Raw genomic sequence first — 19,668 nt, 5'->3', positions numbered from 1 at the left:
GAGAATGTGAGTTCACTGAGGCCAAGATTTCATTCATTATTTGTTCTGTTTCAAAATTAACAGCAGAGGGAAGTCCTCTGATCACATCATCACAAAAAAAAAAAAAAAAAAAAGGAGTAATATTGTAATTATATTAAATAAATATTCTAATCATATAAAATAATATTGTAATTATCTAAGAGTTGGTTTTTTTGTTTGTTTGTTTTGTTTTTTTTTTAAGAGTGATACTGTCAGAAAATTTATGTGAACTCAATAAGACAAGAGTTCATGTTCAATAAATGGAAATAAGTGGGATTTCCTTTGGTCATCGTTGTTTGGGTGGTTTTTGCCAAAAGTTTGTATATAGCCTAAAGTAGTGTTGACACTTTCTGATAAAACTGTGAATTTCAGAAGTACATTTCATGTTATAAAATTGTAATAATCTATCAAGAAAAAGTGAAGATCAAAGATAAAATATTAGAGACTGTTCTTTTGTTTTGATTTTAGAGTGGGATTTTGGTTTGGATTTTCCTTAACTATGCTGATGAATTCAGATAACTTTAATTTCAATCTTTTTCAGCTCTGCATCTTAGTATTATCAAAGCTTTAATTTTAGTTACTATACATGGGAATCTTCCAGGAAAAGTTAAACAATGTTGTCTTCCTATGTATTTTTTTTCCTAATATATTTTTCTTATTTTTAAGATCCTAAAAATCTCGTATGAGGTGAAGTAAAAGTTAAACATATTTTCTCATAAGTCATATCTGTTTAAAGGTTAAGAGGTGGACTTTGAGAAGATCTAGGCACTCAAATTTGAAATTGATAGACATCCAGAATTTTGTGAGTGGTGTTATTTATACAAAATATTCAGGGGAGCAGGCTGTATAGTTTCTGATCTTTTCTCTTCCAGATAGTTGTATATCACTGTGAGATTACAGAGTAATGAATTCTTTCATCTCCCATGTATATTAATTTTATTGTACGATTGAAACAGTTTGAAGGGATGAGACTGAGTGAACTTTGGACTGTATCCTAGTCTACTCTGATATATACTCAGAAATCCAATATGAGATGGCTTTAGGAACTAATAGCATGTTATGGGGCATTACCCTGTGTGTATACCACTGCTGCCACCTTATGAAGAAAAAATTTAAGTTCATTCTTCTAGAAGAGGGTTGAGATTTATTAAACCTGATTATAATTCCTCATAGACAGCTTCTCGTTTGCAGCTGAATACCATTTACCTAGAGAAAGAGGTGAACTGCCGACATACACTTCTCTTGGTTGTAAAATATCTCATCAGCATCATGTTAAAAAAGTTATAATCAAAGAGCTGGACAGGAAGAATAACTGGTACACTAAATCAGAGCTACCACTGTTTATTGGGAGAAAAAAAAAAAAAAAAAAAAGTTATCTTTTAAGGCAGTATAATGTAAGCCACTTCCTTGTCTACAGTGATACCTAAGGCTGTACTTCCATGATCACTTTAAGAAAAAGTAACTGCTGAACACCACCAGAAATGTCAATGCTGTCTGCCTCCTTGCCCTGGTCACGCATGCCCATAATTTCACTTAAACTGTTTCACTTGCTATCTGTCTGCACTGTAAAACAGATAAAGAAATTATATGTTCTAGAAATGCCATAGGAAAAAAAAAAGCCAATTGAGCTCATCCCCAGTCTGAGTCACGACATGGCAGGCAGTAATGCCAGGAGAGTAGGAGTGCACACCTAGAAGAGGGAAGAGAGAACAAAAATTCCCTCTACAGTGGCAACACACACTTAAGTTATTTGAAAATGACCATGAAACCACATTACAAAGATTGTTTTGCAGCCACTCTGTCATTTAGTGAATTTATCCAGAGTTCTCTGTGAGAACGACTTGTTCAGTAGCATCAATTTCAGACCAAGAAGGCTAGGAGTGCTAGGTTGACAATGATTTCATGACTTAACATTAAAACACCAAAAGGCTTTACTGTTACTTTTATTTTGCAGTGCCTAAAAATATGGGTATGAACAGCATTTAGTGTACCTTGAAATCTGCTATCACTCATCTAAGATACTGCTTATGAGTAGAGAAGAATATCAGATATAGAAAGAGAGATTTAAACTGGATATGGAAATAAACAATCCTATGAGATCTAACATATCAAAATTTCATTTTTAAGTCATTGGAGACCCAGTGCAAAATTTCAGATGTAGAAAACTGAAAAAAAAAATCATTTAAGATAGCAATTACACTTTAAATAACATAAGAAAACAAACAAACAAACAAAGAAACCCTCAATGCTTTGAGAAAAGTCTTTTATTCATTGAAAATATCTTCTATTTCTATTGTTGAGAGTACTATATCCAGTCAGGTTGGAATGCTTGTCTGAATTTCTTAGGTTTACAATTCCCATTGTAACAAGTGATAAGACTACCTTTGGTCTCTTAGAGTGGGGCAAAATTTAATCATGTTGTTGGACCTAATTTATTTGGATCATTATGCAGCTTTCTAAAATTATCATATTTTATTGGATCTTCAGGGGAACGTACAATGAATTCTGTTTAGTTTACAAATTTCAAAATGCTATTGTTGTAGTCATTTCAGTTATAAACTGTCTTCACAATAAATATATTCAATAAAATATAACCAGTGCACCAAAATCTCAAAAAGAAAAGTAAGATCAGAGTGCTGCAAAAGACTGAACAATTTTACATATTTTCTTGTGAAATGGACTATTTACAACTGCATGAGTTTTAACATTCAAAACAGCAGCATATTCCTTATGATTAAAAAACTAGTATAGGTACCAAAAAAATAGAAAATTGTTTATATTTCTCTTAATTTTAATAATGTGATAATTAAGCTGCTAACAAAACACTTACTTCAAACAACTATTAGCTGAGCTGCTTCTTTTCTTTGTTTTCACATTTTTGTTTTTCCTTTTGTTTTCCCTTTTCTGGGTGTAAGACAGAGGATGAAAGAATCATCGTTCTATTCACTGTGTCTATCCATGTGGCAACTCCCACAGGAATTTGTCAGACTTCAAGTTAGCCAAGAAGAGTTCCTATGTATGAAAGCTCTGTTACTTCTTAATACAAGTAAGTTCCTTTATTTCTTTGTAACATATCACTAGTAAAATTTTAGTTTTGAATAACATTGTTTAACTAGACAATTGCTGAGCTATCTGGCTAAACAAATGGAAAACTTCTTTAGGAGGAAAACGTTAGTATTGCAAGACCTAAAAGTATGCTTGTAATGTTTATAAGGAACAAATAATCTGTGTTTCATCATTGGTTTTATACTGTATAAAGGCACTGGGGAAATATTAGATCCCTTTTCAAATACTGGTGTATTGTATTAAATATTTTCAAAGCAAGTATATGGATTTGCTGTCAGAAAGCTGTTCACTTTAAATGACTCTACACAGATAAAGGAACCCCTATAAGCCCTACACCCCCTCTATATTAGAAGTACCTAACTATATGTATTTAATTATTTTTCAGGTTTTTGACTGAGGGCTTTATTCTGGCCAAGAAGTTAAAGTGTGCTTACTCAAAAGAATTAAGAGAGTGGACATGGCAAACAATGCTACCATTTATTTTTTATTTTATTTTATTTTTTATTATTATTTTTACTTATAGAGGTTTAGCACAGCTATAAACAAGTAGATTTTTTTTAGTTGTTTGCTTGAGAACAGTCTGCTCACTTCAATCATACACATCTTTGTAAGAATACCATATACAGCATTACATTAAACTTTAATTGGAAGATGTGGTAGTTGATAAAATTATCTTCTGAAGCTTTTTCTAAAACACAAACATCAGTACATCTGCTGATGCCCTAAACAGTCCCCAACAAGAAAGTTTTTAAATTGTACAGCTGCTATTAGTAACTAAGCCCTAAGCACCTCCTAGAACTAGAAGGGGAACCAAACATTTAAGTTTGGTTCTCTACATACTTACTGAGTGGTAGAAGAGATGTGTGAGTCCTTCATAACCTGCTATTTGGCTATATAAAGGCTCAGCAAAAGATAAAGAACTAAAATTTGTTCACTCTTAAACTTTACTTGGCTGTTATTTGCATAAGTTCATGCTTAAAAAAGCCTCTGATCAGCAGAACACCAGAACACAAGGAGTAAAGATTAGAATTAGCTCATATGAATATGAAAATTACTAAAATAATAACAAAATAGCATACACTCTGCTAAAGCAATAAAAATAATGTGGACAAAAATCTCTGTGATTAGTCAATCTCTGATAACTGCAGTCGCTTTCTTGGAATTGCATCAAGGTTTTGAATGTATTTTTTGAATGTATTAAGCATTTTCCACCTTTCCATCACTTATTGAACTCTCTTGTCTATGTGAATTTTAGAGGGAAGTCTTAAATTTCAGTGAAATGTTGGTACATTTGTGACATTCCAGCTCTCCACTTCCATACAATAAAGTTCAAATGAAATTTTTAAAAATACTGCACTGGTCAACTCCCTCTCAGTTAAGAGCGGATCAGTATTCAGTATTCATCAGTAACAGTATTCATCAACCTACTATTCTTTATCCATTTCCCTCAGAACCTCATTTTTAAGGTCATGTGTTTATATATATGCAAGAAATTAATTTTAAAAACATGAAAGTATTTTTACCTGTGCTGATAAGTTTTGCTTTTTGTTCTCTCCTACACTTATTGTCTTATAGGAAAAAACAATTTGTCAGATCTTTGGGAAAAGGAACACACCTAACCGTTGTTGCTGAGACATTTAGTAAACGTTTGGTACTGTATAAATACAATACTCTCCACAAAACTGTGTTCAAAAAACCATATAACCTGATTGTTGCTTTAAAGTGTTTTTTTAAGACTGTTTTTATTTCAGTCATGCTATTCACCTTAATCCTCTTCAAATGTGAAAGTATGGCCATTTCAAACTTTCATATACTAACAGTAAATCAAGTCTGAACTTCTAGTCTCTCATTCTGTCTTCTATTTAATTTATTATTTAGATGAACTAGTTTTACTTTTTGTATCATTTTAAAGAAACGTAATTTGTATTAAACATAAATGTCAACATCAATACATTTTTAATTCTGAATGGAAACCCCAACTTAAGTTTTAACATTATTTTAAATTTTACCTTTTTCCTCTGAGTTTGCTGTGGTTTAGTTTTTTCACTGCACTTGTGACAGTTTTAAAGCTGTCTTGAAAGTAGAAGTAGTGATTGCAAAACGTGGACCGACTTTTTCATTTTCTATAATTGTTTCCATTTTACAGTTCCTTATATGCTTTACATATTTACACATTTTATATGCTGTGCTGTTACAATGCCCTGAAGTTCTCAACAGTACTCCATCTAGCAGATGCCACATGCATCAAGGAAGTAGTACTCTGAATAGTTCAGAATGAACAGGGTTTATGAAAGTAGAGCTATGCCAGAAAAGAGAAATAATCTCATAGCAAGGTCAGTTTTAACTCCATGTTCAGATTTTTTGATTTAGAGGAATTACAAAAACTTTGCTGCATAAGATTTTGACTGGGTTATTGCCAGTGAATAAAAGTGCTGGCGTTCTTGACTTATATTCAGGGAAAAGAAGCATTTGAGCTATCTGTACTTAAACTGAATTTGTTCATGTAAAACCCTGTAATTTTTCATTCAAATAAATATCTTAGAGTGGCTTTTTTTTTTTTTTTAATGATTAGATGGGTATGTGACTGTGCTATCACAGAATTCTGGGGTAACAGGCCATGCATTGTTGGAAGAATTCTTTAACTCAATTAACAAGGCAACTGTAAGGTTTAATTGGTGTTTTAGAGACCTAAATCAAAGATAGCATTCATCTAGCTTAGAAGGTTCCTAAATTCCTTCAGAATGCCTTTCTGTAATTCTGCTGTTAGACATCCCCAGAACCATCCAGGCTTTAAAAATTATGATCTTTTTCAATAACATAACTACTGCTCCCCACTTAGTATTAGTTCTAAACAAGTTGTATTCTCCATAAAACAGAACTTTTCTATTCAGACCCTCAACAAGTAGCTCAGCATTTCATCTTCATCAGCTGCCAAAAGAAATCTAACATGACACATGACATCCCTAAAAGCCGGACTATTATTAGATAATGTTGCTATGAGCTTCGTTTTTGTCGAAGCAATCACAATTTCTGTTGTCTGAAAGTAAGCTTGCTATTCTGTGTATATGTGTCTGTCTCCCTCCTTCTCTCAGACATTCAGTTGTCTGAGGAGATACTGACAAAAGCCATCTGTGGCAAAGTGGACTATTTCCTTTCTTGGGCACTCTCTTACAAAATACGAGGCCTCTGCTTAAATCAGAGTAGAGTAGAGATTTGAGCTTTGCTTTGTCAGCTGTCCCTGAACTCGAGGTGAGGGCAACTCTTAATTTTAATGTGTGTGTGAAATGTCTCTCTTTCCCCCTTACTTCTCCTGAGGAACCAGACATGACTTAGGCAGTTGATTTCAGAACAGAGTTTATGGCTTCTGAAGGAAGAGCTGTGCTTCTCTCAGTGCAGGCCTTACTACCTAATTCCCTTTCAGTTAATGGGCATAGGTCCAACTCCTGTGCAGCCATCTCCTTTTTGGGTAGCTTCTGTTTTTAGAATTTCACTCTTAGATATCTAACAACACTGTGCATTGTAACAGAGAGTCAGCATGCACAGTTATTTTCTTTAATTTCAGAATTCAATAAATCACCTGAACATTAGATGTTACAGTGTTGAATAGTTCTATGTCATTATGAAGCACATTTCCATTTATTTCTTTTTTAAGAGATTCAAATGAAATCAAGTCATGACCTGATACTTACCATGACTAGATTGAAGGTATACTAGATGCCTACCACGTGATTTATTTAATTATGTGAGCCCATGAGATTCTTTTAGAGTCCGTGGAGAGAAATAAGCATCTCTACAGCAAAATTCATGTCTTTCTAAAACTAATTCTAAAACAGTAAGTGTATCTTATGCTCTATACTGAACTGACTTTCCCCACTAAAAATACAGGGAGGTGTGGTAACCAGCTCAGATGGAGATGCCTATGTTCTGAAATGCCCTTCCCTATAAACTTGCTGTCAGAATATGAAATGTTAAATGTGACATTACAGTGTGAAAAGTTATTTGAAAAATAAAAAGGGGAAGGAATTTAACAGTTCTTTCAAAAAAACAAATATTTGAATCCAGAGCATATTTTAACATGTGATTACTTTAGTGAAGCAAGCATTTAGATTTGATTGCCAGATGGGAATATTTTTTTCAAGTTTCATTTTTCAAGTTTTCATTTCTTAGTTGCCTTCAAAAATTATGACTTAAAAACTACATTCTACCATGTCAAGAATATAGTGTCTAGAACTTATGCCTGTTTCTTTACAGTGGTGCCAAAGTTTATAATCTATGATTATCAGTAGTCTTACCACTAGAAGACACTAAAAGGTTAATTTCTTGGTGTTCTTTCCATGTCTTCATTTTGATCCTAACAACAGACCATTAAGAGAAGAGTTGCTCCTCCCTGCTAATTTCTCTTTAAAAATATTCACATTTAAGACTCTGAGTGTTCATCTATTTTGTTAAGTGAAAAGAGGCCCAAACAGGAAATCTGAGCCTTGGATGCTTTACTGTCTACATTACTTTAGAGTTGTTAGTTCATTCCTTGACTCCATTTTGAGGCACTCCAGATAGATCTAAGATAAATATGCTGTAAGGAGGGCTGACTAGTATGAGATGAGCCAGCCCATGATATATTTCCTCAAGAGCAGGAGTGGTTCTTTTAGCCATCTTCTTTTCAGCACATAGGTATAGCTGAAGTTTAAAACTACTTCTAGACATCAGAAGTTGGCACAATTGAGTAATTGTTGCTGATACATCATTTTAACTAATTGTATTACTGTTTCTGGAGTAGCTAAATGACAGGAAGAAGTATCTGGCATATAATAACAAATTACACTGCATATTGTGAAATGCACCATAAACTGTTCCTATACTTTAAATCTCTCTTGTTGCCTTCAGAACAAATTGCAACACAAGTGTTGTTTTCTTTCTAGTTCCTTTGGAAGGTCTAAGAAGTCAAAGCCAATTTGACGAGATGAGAACAAGTTACATTAGAGAACTGGTGAAGGCAATTGGTTTGCGCCAGAAAGGCGTTGTGGCCAACTCCCAACGTTTCTATCAACTTACAAAACTGATGGATTCCATGCATGATGTAAGTTTACTTATTAATTTATTTTGCTTTTTAGGTCAGAAGGAACTAGAATTTTTTAAAAGTAATTTTATAGAAACTAGCTAGTTAACAATTCTAAACTGAAAATGTTGTAAGTATAGTTTTCCTTTAATGTGTGAATAATTATATATTTAATAATCAATATGTATTGTATATATATTGTATAGTATACAATATATATGGGTCTGAGAAAAAGGCCTTTGAATGCTACCACTTTGCTGCATTATTTCTGTAACTAGTACACTTGAGATCGTTGGTAGGGGTCTGTTTGTGTGTAAGTTTTCATGAAAATATTTACAAAATGCAAAGAATAGGCAATTCAAATTTCAAAGTCGGGCTACTAAGAATTAGTGAAAGATAGCTAAGATTGATTTTACAACCTCAATTCAACTACTTTTACATGTGTATTTTATGTTGTATTTTATCTATCTATATGCTGGAATTGACTTATCTTGTAGAGCTCTAATAGTGGTGTCATAGAGATTCATAAGTGTTTTAAAAGATGCATCTGAATCCTTTCCACATCCTTGAGAATCCAGCACATATCTTATGGGCTCAACATCCACTAAAACTGGGGAATGACACTCTTTATAAACCTTTACCCATTTGAATATTGTTTTTTAATGGTTTATGTATCTCTGAAAGAGAGGCAAGAAACAGAGGTATGTGGCAATACTCCGAAAGTCTTAGCAAAGACTGTGTGAGTGGTGCTAAAATACTTTAGGAAAAGTGCTTTTTTAGTTCAGTGCTGGCTGTGAGGAACTCACAAGGAGTTTAGGGAAGGATGAGGTCTTTGCTTGTTTGTATTCTTCTTCACTTAGCAAATCTGTGTTTTATTTCACTTTTTTTTTTTTTAATACATTCATTTTTTCATCCAAAAGCTTCCATTGTCACTAATTCCTCCTTCTGATGGGAGAAAAAAAAAAGCGAAGATCCCATTTATAGAAGTCAAGAGACGTAACAATGTGGTTAACCAGTTAGTCCACAATCCTTTGATCCACTGCTCAAACTTGTCCATGAACTTTTATTATCCATAGGAATCACATTCACTGTTAAACTATTATATTTTCTCAGATACCAGATCACGGTGAATGAGACAACTGGTAAAAGCATCCTTACAAGTGAAGTTAGACAATAGAATATTCTGAAGGGAGGACATGAAGCCTAACTTTAAGATTTACCGGTATTCAGACTCCTGTTGTCATTTGGAACTGTCTTTGCTAAACCCTTCCCTGGAGCTTAGTCAGCCAGCTTTTACGTGCAAAAACAATTCCTGGACAGTATACTACTTGTGCTAGCCAGGTGCTCAGGAATCTGTGATCTGACAAATGGATCTGTTTTTTGGGGGGATAAAAGTTCTGTCTTACTCTCTAGTAAGAATTCTCAATCTTGAATTTCAACGTCTAGAGAAAAACTCTTTGAGCTGTCTGTAGAGTCAATCTCTTAATTTCAAATACTTAAGAAAAGTAAAGTAGCCTAGATGGAAGCAAGTAAGTGAGACTTACTGCAAAATATCCACCAGTTAGTTGGTTGGAATAGTGTTCGCTCCTTAGAGTATCTGACAAAGAGATGGGAGATACCAGATAGACCATCTCACTGGAGAGGCTGTATGTACATATACTTAGCAGTTGCTTTCAAGGGACAGGGGCCTATTAATTTTAATGTTAGCAGCACACTTAGGTATGGTCATAGTCAGAGCCATGGAAAACCTCACAAGGGAGTGGTAAATGCTGACTTCAGATCAATGTTTGAATAGCATATAGTAAGCAAGGCATTGAGACATGTTGTACGTGAGGATAAAATGAAAGATCGAATGCTTTTTAGTACCTGCCATTGATCATGGTGCATGTCATGAGTGAGGATGATTCCACCTTTTAATGCCAGTGAGTTCCTCTTTTTATAGGACATGCAATTTAGCTATATTTATGATTTTTACCTTGGGATGATATTTTAATAGGGAATGACAAATTATCTTCATTACTGATTCAAGGATTGGCAGAGGATGGAATATAATGTCATCTGATAGATGTATGAGCTAAGTGATTGACAGCATGTTTATCTGGCTGCATTACTGTTAGCCTTATTTATCATGTTTGTGTTTTATTACTTCCAGCTAGTGAAACAGCTCCATCTCTTCTGTCTGAACACATTTCTCCAGTCCCGTGCACTGAGTGTTGAATTCCCCGAGATGATGTCAGAGGTGATTGCTGCCCAGCTACCCAAGATTTTAGCAGGGATGGTGAAACCTCTTCTCTTTCACAAAAAGTGAAATGTCTTTTCTCTTATCATAGAGATGATTTCTGGGTCATTTTTTGTTTGTTTATTTTGATCAAGATTTTGCAATGTTAGGACTTCAGTGCATTTGTCATACCCTGCCTACTGCTTTATACTTGTACCATACACAAGCCATTTAAGCTCGATGTACATATTGTGAGTTCCTGATTCCATAACTGCACAAATCACAACCGCCATAAGAAATGTTTTGTAAACTTGAGTAGATTGCTCTTTAGATGTGCATAAGAATGACAATGAATAGAGTTTTCAGATTTCTAACAACAGTTATCTTACACATTTTTCTTACATATTGCACACTTTCAAATTTCTGATATGACATGGTGTAAACTTTTTACTTTAATACGTTGTGTGCATGGGTACATGTGGGCATGTGTGTAATCCTAAAGATTTTAAAGGAATTAAAATGTTTATTACCTACATTTTCTCACAGATATTTCACTTTTTTATTTACTAATCCACCTCACAGAAACATCCTTTTAAAGTTGGCTGTCCAAGATTAAGTAGACATCACTGCAGTACATTCATGAGTAACTGAAGTGCAAGCCACTGAGTATGGATTCATATTCTTGTCTGTGCTCTTGCTGTATTGAAATTCTGAGCTCAGCATGATGTTTTCTGCATCATTCAGTGCAGTTCTTCAAAAACAGAAAGCATAGGAAAATTTCAGTATATATTACACCAGAAATAATGTATGCAAACCCACTCAGCTTTGGTTTGATTTTTCCTTAGAAGTTTGGCACTTATTAAAGCTAAATCACTTAGTTGTAATCTTAAATTTATCAACTTTAAAATTGTGTATTTCAGAAACTTGAAATAGAAATGTTTTCACTCACTACAACTCTTAATAAACTTAATGTTTTGAATTCCAGTGTTGAATACTCAAACAAACATTACCAGCAAATTATAGAGAGATTAAATGCAAAAAGAAATATGACTACAAACATTTTGATACACACCAGGCTCATTTTAATATCATTTAATAAAGCTACATATTTTATACTTTAAAGGCATGCTGCTATAATTGGGGTAATAGTAAGAGCTGTTGGGCTAAATTAGCTTTATACATTTTATACATTCAAGAAGAACGTCATGTTTTATCATGGAAAAGAAATACTTGACTAAAAAATGATAATGTGGTGCATTTTTTTCTTTGATAGGGATATGAAACAACTCATGCATTTGAGGTAGTAAATTCTTGATATATTCACACGGAATCACAGAATAGTTTGGGTTGGAAAGGATCTTAAAGATCATGTAATTCCAACCCCTGCCATGGGCAGGGACACCTCCCACCAGACCAGGTTGCTCAAAGCCCCATCCAAACTGGCCTTGAACACCCCCAGGGATGGGGCATCCACAGCTTCTCTGGGCAACCTGTTCCAGGGCCTCACCACCCTCTGAGTAAAGAATTCTCTCTAATGTCTAATCTAAATCTATCCTCTTTCAGTTTAAAACCATTATCACTGCACTTTTTTTATGAAGAGTCCCTTCCCAGCTTTCCTGTAGGCCCCCTTTAGGTACTGGAAAGCGGCTGTAAGGTCTCCCCGGAGCCTTCTCTTCTCCAGGCTGAACAGCCCCAACTCCCTCAGCCTGTCTTCACAGGGGAGGTGCTCCAGCCAAATACATGGCAAATTTTTGTCAGTCACTAAAAACAATGCCCAAGTTCTCTAGCAATGTAGGAAAATTAAGCCTTATTTCAGCACTTGCTGGCCATATTCTACTGTTCTTCCCCTGCTAGATGCTGGATGCATCCATTGTGTGGGTAGTATACAGCTGATAGTAACTTGTTATGTACGGACAAATTTTTGTCAGGCAAGCAAAGGTCCACCAGGAAAAAGCTACATTATGAATAGGAATAAAAATATCCCATATAGTAGTAAAATAAATAAATAAAAGTGGAGCTAGGGCAAAGAAGTGGCCCAAGGCAAAATGGTCTAAGCAGACTTTTGTGTTAGTTTACTAGGTTCATAATTTCTAACTGCCCAGAGACAAGCTATTTCTTTTTTATTCAATACAGTCTGACTTTTAACTGTGATCCTTAAAGCAATTATGTTTTAATAAATAACACAAAATTTTGTTTCTACATACCGAAGTTCTGTTTTCTTTACTTTTCTTTGTACTTACATTCAGTTAAAAAGTTGTCCATTTCCATTCAGCTTTTGTGTAGCAGCTGTATTTTCATGCATTCTTTGGGAATTTAAGTTTTGTCATTTAATTTACCATCAAATTAATAGACTTCCTATTTTGCTGTTTAGATTAAACTTGTAACAGAAACTTCCTACACTAAAGATGATTCCTCAACACTCTAATTCTGTAATTACAAAATGGAGCAGGTAGTATGCTTGTTTTAGAAATGGTTTAGATGAACCAATATCTGCCTTTTACTCAATCCCTAAAATGTGTTCCACGTGTCTGCCATGTCACTGTGTCCCACAGATATGGCAGATCAGACTGAAATGCTCTATATTTGTCTCAAAGATATAATAAAAAAGGATGAATAGATTCCTTTTGGGAACAGATAGCAAAGGTTACAACATTTTCAAACTGTATTTCTTGAACATCTGTAACTCACAGAAAAAACTCCCAGAACTTCATGGTTCTGTTAAATAATGTGCTACGTAAGACAGAACAAGTTTGACTAAATCTGACTGCTATATCATTTGAAAATCCTGTATTCACTACTAGATTGTTTGAAGTTGGACAAAAGTATTTCAATTTAAGATCTTTCATCTTTGGGTGGTGTTTATAAAAGAACCTATGGTCTCCATTTTGATGCAATCGTTTGCTTCAGATTACACAGATGCCATTATCAGTATTCAAGACACGAGATTATTTCCTTTCCTATATAAATCTCATCTAGTGCAACTTTTCAGCACTGGACTGATGCCCAGAGAGCTATCAACAAACTAATTTTCCTTTTATATATATATATTTTTGAAGAGTAAGAGTCTTCTTATTTGTTCGTATTTCACTTCATTAATATTAATTTAAATATTAAGGGTTCTTTTTTTGACCTGAGACTGACAAGCAGGTGTAAATAAAGCGACTTGCACTGCTTCTCTATACATTGAATAAGGCATAACAAGGCTGGATCTTATGTTGCATTTTGCATACCAGAAATAAGTTTTGACAGATGAACTTTTTTGTTCTCTGGCATTTAAGAAGTGCCCAATTACATTTAAAAAATATTATATCTGTTACACTAATTAGAGAGCTTGGCATCTTCTGCAAATTGCAGCCTTTTTTTTTTTTTTTTTTTTCCTGTCTAATTGGCACTAAAAGTTAGTCCTCTTACATTAAATAATGTCAACTATGGCTGAAGGTAAGCCTCTCATATTCTGTACAATTTATATGTTTTTGATGTAAGGCCTTTAGCATCTCCTTCTGCTGATACTTACATGAAGCACAATAGCAAGAGCACGAAGTGCTCTGCTTTGGTTTCTACTATTGTAGAAACTGTAGGTTTCTACAGTTTGGTAGCGGCATCATGTTCTCACATTATCTGCAGATTTTTATGACAGTTTCAAGCATCAAACTGCCTGGCTGTGGCAGCGCCCTGTGTAGGACAGGGAACAGGAGACTTCCAGTACTGGCAAGCTCTCACACCGAGGTGTTTGGCTGTTGCACTTGCTGATGTCAAAGAAATACAAAAGGGTCAAAGACTTATTTACAAGATCCTAGCAGGATCAAAATTTCTGACCAGCATTTAGGGAAGGGGGAATGTTGATTTGTTAGCACCTCATCCATGACAGAGGGAAATGGAGTCTGAGACAAGTCCAATTGATTTCATGGGACTGCAGAGTCCCCTCATTGTATGTGTGCAGAGTGAAGTGAAGATTTGGTACCCCAGCTGTTCCTGCAGCTGCACTGCAGTCCTGTTGGCCTATGTAGTATCCAAACAAGAGAAGCTGAGAATTCAGTTGGTATTTTCTGTCCAGTTTCATTAGTACCTTAGCACTCTTTTGACTTTTTCTGACGTACAGAAATATGTCTAGGGGGATTACAAGATGACAAGAAAGAGATTTTACTTCCCCTGAATATACTTAAAGAGCAAGGGTCAATCCTTCAGGCACTAGGACAAATCACAGTAATTAAACTTCCTGGCTTTTTAAAGTTAGAACTCATCCAAAAACTTTCCGTGGTTTTATGACAGAGCATCTGCTAATAATTCGGATTTATGGGGAAGCTCAGCTGCTTTACTGTGTTCCTGTCTATACACAAATCTTTGTTCTGGTTATTGGTAGCACAAACAGCAATACCTGTAGGGATTCTCCCCATGCTTTCCCACCTGCACAGCCCTCCAGTTGCGTTCCCCCTGGAGCAGGAGGGCACAGGGCCATGCTCCACCCACGCACCATGTGGCTCCAAGTGCGCATTTCTTGTCTCGCATGCCATCCATGGCATGCCGACCTTTCTTTCCTTTGGATAAGTCAGCTTGCAGCCACAGAGCCAATATCCAAAGCCCTCCCAACTTTCCATGGCTCAAAAGCCTGTGTATATACTGCCAGAGTGGATTGTCAGCATTGCTAGATTTATTGGTTTGTACTGCTTTGTGTCATGATGACCTGACTTTGGAACAGAGGAATTGTTTTTAATTTAGTTCTCTTTTCCCCTTTGGAAGATGAAAAGAAAAAAAAAGTCATGTTTTAGATGTTTTTATGTTAAAATTTATGTTGTTTTTGTTTGTTTGTTTTTGTTTGTTTGTTTGTTTTAGATGAATGCTATTAATTTGTTAGATTGACATTATTTGCTTGCAGAATGATACTGTAGTTTTTCAGATGCTTGGACAGAAACATGCAGTAAAAGTGACTGCATGGGTAATAATAACAGATAAAATTTAGGTGTATGTATACCTCATAGAGAAAATAACCCTCATAAGGCACCACTGCTATTGGAAATGAATCCCTAACGCAGCAGCTGCACTGCTCATGTGCATAAGTACACTGTGTACAAAATAAATGTATTTTTTGTATTACATGTATTTTTTTTTTTTTCATTACATGCATTCTTTTTGCTTATATTTAGGCATTTTCTTTCCTGTGTTGGGCCCTTAGTACTGTGCACAAAGGTGTTTAAAGACTACATGTATAAAGCATATCAAGGAGTGGTGAACTTTCTTTTAATTCTAGTTCATCAACATTTCAGCTTCTTGTCGGTGTAAGGTGTGCTCCTTATTAAAATGCCATCATAAGACTTTTAGCCATAGATCATGGTTTTCTGACCATGAAAACTAAATTACCCTTTTACCTCTCCAGGTACAATAGTTCCACCAATTTGGCATTCAGGCAGATCAGTGAGGAGGTTCTCACAGTGTCATTCAAATAGTCTCACTCTATTGCATTTTCCCACAGCTCAATTGAAATATCCACCCAGCCAGGCTAGTACTACAAACTTGTTTTGCTATGATGAGGAAAAAGAAATACATAATTTCTGGGAATTCCAACTCTGCATCAGTGACTCTACAAGCTGTTTACTTTCAAATGGGGGGGGGGGGGGGGGAGGGGGGCAGATAAAAAGCATCTGATGGGCATAATAAATTTAACTTTTGCCATTGAGTCTAACCTAACTAGGTAGATTCATGCAGAGATCTTTGTATGATGCAGATGAGACTTTTCTGGACACAATTGTAAGTGGCTCATTCCTTCTTGCTTGTACCATTTTCATGGATGCCTCTTTTTCATACACTAGATAAAAACACAGTAATGCTTTTATACCTCATATCATTGGTTTTTGTCCTGTCTGAGGCACTAATCGTCTGCAACACCATCAAGTTAAGAACATTGCTTGTGTGTCTGTGAGGCTGTGTGTGAGGAAGGCCCTGCTATTAGTCCACATACCTTATGCTTTGCATAAATAAATGCATATTACAAAGTTACAATGGCTTTGTTTGTGCAACATTATGAATTATATGCACTGAGTTTTCACCTGTAGCTCACATAAAGTTAAGATCACAATTTTTAGTGAAGGAACTGAAATGTTACAGACAAGTAGGTGGTGGTCTGCTACAAGTAGGAACCATCCTTTTATTAGAAATATTTACCATCTCTGTAATGTGGTATTGTGCCTTCAGGATAGTGACTTCAGTAGAGGAAATAATATGTTCCTAACCATTTTCCCAGATCCTAGAAGCTTTTGTAATCATAAAATCTGGATTTTGCTTTCTACATAAGCATATTCTTTTGCAGGCAAAGTATAACATACTTGCTAAAAATAATACACTGTTAAATAGAAGAAATGCGACAGCAGAATCAGTCAAATGTTTCACATTACTTGAAATGGCCAAGGGGTTGGGGTAGGGAGGCTGGGTCACTGGGGTCAGGGTTGGGCCTGTTGTGACGGCATCATGCATAGGGTATGAGAGCATCGTCTTCTGGCTCTGTCATCACCACACACCATGGGTTGGCCAACTGAGGGTCACAAGGCTTTTCACTGAAAAATATAACTGTAAGTTTTGTATCCCAAAGCTCAGTATAGTCATATTGTGCAGTGGCTGATTCACCTGTTACAATTTTACACAGCAGCAATGACACTGGGTTTGCTGTTCCCTGAGGCTGGTAGTGATGGTTATGGTCAGCCTACATTGGACTGGGAGGCAGAAACTGATACCTTAGTCAAGCACTGAAATAGGGGTCATGTGTCTATTTGCTCACAAAGCAAGGTCATAAGCATTGGGTATTAAAAAAAAAAAAAAAAAAAAAAAAAAAGTCTGAAAATCTGATAATATTTTTTTAGGAAGATTTTGCATTTAAATTATCCTTAAAGCCTTCCCTGAAGATAGCCGTTAATTCTAAGAAAAACTACATTACAGAGAAAAACAGAACATAGGGGTTAAAAACCAGGCTGTGGACTCTTGCAGTACACAATCTTGTGTGCATTCTGAATGTCACACACCCTCTATGTCCTGGTTCCCGTGTTTATAAAATGTTTATTCTCCCTCCCCCAGCCTCCACACTTTCTTTCCCCAGGATTCCTGGGCTATGCAGTTAGCACTTGGTAGGGGCTGTGTAATCCTGGATGGAATGTTCTGTAGAAATCCAAATAATCCTTAACTTTGAGGCACGCTTGGACTGGTGTTAACATTTCTCTGTGTTTAATGTTCAGGAGAGGGATGGATGCAATTCGTGGTTTGTTGCAGTTATTTTTATTTTTTTTAAAAAGACTTGTACAAGGTTCCTGAATTTTCCAGTGAAGAGGAACGCACATCTCTTTATTTGTACATCTGAAACAGCTTTCAAGTATTTTTGTAAAGGTGTTGTCTAGCTACACTGTGTTGTGTCCAACAAACTGGAGCTGTGCTTACAGTGTAAGCAGCATTCAGCTTGCAAGTGAGGCTGGAGAAGGGCGCCCTGCTGCAGCAGCTGGGGGTGGTTTGCAGCCACTAATGCCCGGCAGAGCCTCTCCTGCTCATGGGGCCTCTATGGAGCAGCCTCCAGGGAGGCCTGTTCTGACTGGGTTCCTTTGGCAGCTCCCTGTGAGAGACGACATGCTGCTGGCTTAAGGAATTCAAACCTATATAGGAGGGGAAAATGTTTGCCATGATTTTGTCAATCCAAGCACTCTGCATGTCTCAAAGAATGGAAGACAGATGCTTTATTAATTATTATTATTATTATTATTTTCTGACATGGAAAGTAGTAGTTTAAAAAAAAAAAAAAAGCATTGCAAACTGCCAATACTGGTAGTATGTAAAACCTGAAAAGTCACAGTGCAGTCCCAGCCTTTTGGCACAAACACATCTATTTGTGGAAGAGACATCTATTAAACGGAAGAAAAAAAAAAAAAAAAAAAAAAAGAAGATGTGATCTGAAACACAGGAGCTGCCTGCACAGCAGTGCTCACTGCAGGTGCTGAACTGGGAGCAGAGACCCTTGCACTGTGCTGCCTGTCCACACTCAAAAATAAACATCCCATGTCCCAGCCTGCTGCCTCTGGCTTTGTGAGCAGCTGGCAAGGACAGGGACCCTCAGCCCAGCAAAGGCACCAGCCCCACAGGTTTGCTGCTGGGCAGCCCCAGGATTTTCAAGCCTGGCTTTCTACCTTCTAGTTTTGAGGGAGCATGAGGGAAGAAAGCCAGGGAGAAAACTGATTCAGGTCTGGACTGGTGATTTAGATGTCACCCCTTGCTCAGGGCACACGATAAAGCTAATGTGATCTCAGAGAGGCGTCAACCCTGCCAACAACAACAACGATATTTTTCCATGCTATTTCCACGTAATACAGTACATCCTGAAAGTGATGTTTCGGTTTTGTTCTGAATGTCCTCATTCTTGTCAATTGATCGCCTAGGTATTATCTGTACTCCATGTGCACATCACAAACAATTTAACAAGGCTGGGATTTACCATACAGATGTTGTGTTTTTGTTTGTTTGTTTGTTTGTTCATTTGTTTTTTCCCCCCAATTTATTTATTTTTTAAACACTCCATGCAGTACTAACCAATAGCAGAAGGCTACTGTTTAATTATAATGCAATACAAAAATACATGCATTTCTTTAAAATGGAAAGTTGTATTAGCAGCTGGCACACAGCAGAGAATAACTGTGAAGAGTTTTTGAGGCACTACAGAAATAAAGGTGTCGAAGCTCAAGTCTCTATTACTACTAAGTATACATTCAGTTAAGGACCTCTACATCTTTATTTAGTCTCCAGTTATTTATTTATGCAATGATGCTCCTCTGGATTGAGTGCAATGACTTCTCTGTGTGTTTACCCGGGAAACTACAGGCCTGTCAGTTTGACCTCAGTGCCAGGGAAGCTCATGGAGCAGATCCTGCTGAGAGTCATCACGCAGCACTTGCAAGGCAAGCAGGCGATCAGGCCCAGTCAGCATGGCTTTATGAAAGGCAGGTCCTGCTTGACGAACCTGATCTCCTTCTATGACAAAGTGACGCGCTGGGTGGATGAGGGAAAGGCTGTGGATGTGGTCTACCTTGACTTCAGCAAGGCTTTTGACACCGTCTCCCACAGCATTCTCCTCAAGAAACTGGCTGCTCTTGGCTTGGACTGGCGCACGCTTCGTTGGGTTAGAAACTGGCTGGATAGCCGGGCCCAAAGAGTCGTGGTGAATGGAGCCAAGTCCAGTTGGAGGCCAGTCACTAGTGGCGTCCCCCAGGGCTCGGTGCTGGGGCTGGTCCTCTTTAATATCTTCATCGATGATCTGGACGAGGGCATTGAGTGCACCCTCAGTAAGTTT

At 36.4% G+C, this 19,668-nt stretch overlaps 1 protein-coding gene across 2 annotated transcripts in view; it reads left to right on the top strand.

The window, feature by feature from the left end:
- Positions 1 to 12,417, top strand: part of PGR (progesterone receptor) — a 39,424-nt gene extending 27,007 nt beyond the window's left edge. Inside the window, exons 6-8 of one of the 2 annotated variants that reach the window (XM_082756571.1) lie at positions 2,934 to 3,064; positions 8,004 to 8,161; positions 10,293 to 12,417. In XM_082756571.1, the coding sequence (XP_082612697.1) occupies positions 2,934 to 3,064; positions 8,004 to 8,161; positions 10,293 to 10,448 (445 nt within the window). In that variant the 3' untranslated portion in view covers positions 10,449 to 12,417. Of the gene's footprint in view, positions 1 to 2,933; positions 3,065 to 4,659; positions 4,736 to 8,003; positions 8,162 to 10,292 lie in introns of those variants that run through there. The other variant, XM_082756572.1, reaches the window with a different exon arrangement.
- The last annotated feature ends 7,251 nt before the right edge of the window (positions 12,418 to 19,668 follow it).

This window comes from Aythya marila (assembly GCF_965140915.1).
Source record: "Aythya marila genome assembly, chromosome: 1".
Classification (NCBI taxonomy): domain Eukaryota; kingdom Metazoa; phylum Chordata; class Aves; order Anseriformes; family Anatidae; genus Aythya; species Aythya marila.
Note: the sequence above shows the minus strand (reverse complement) of the source record. Positions and strands in the feature narration are given on the sequence as shown.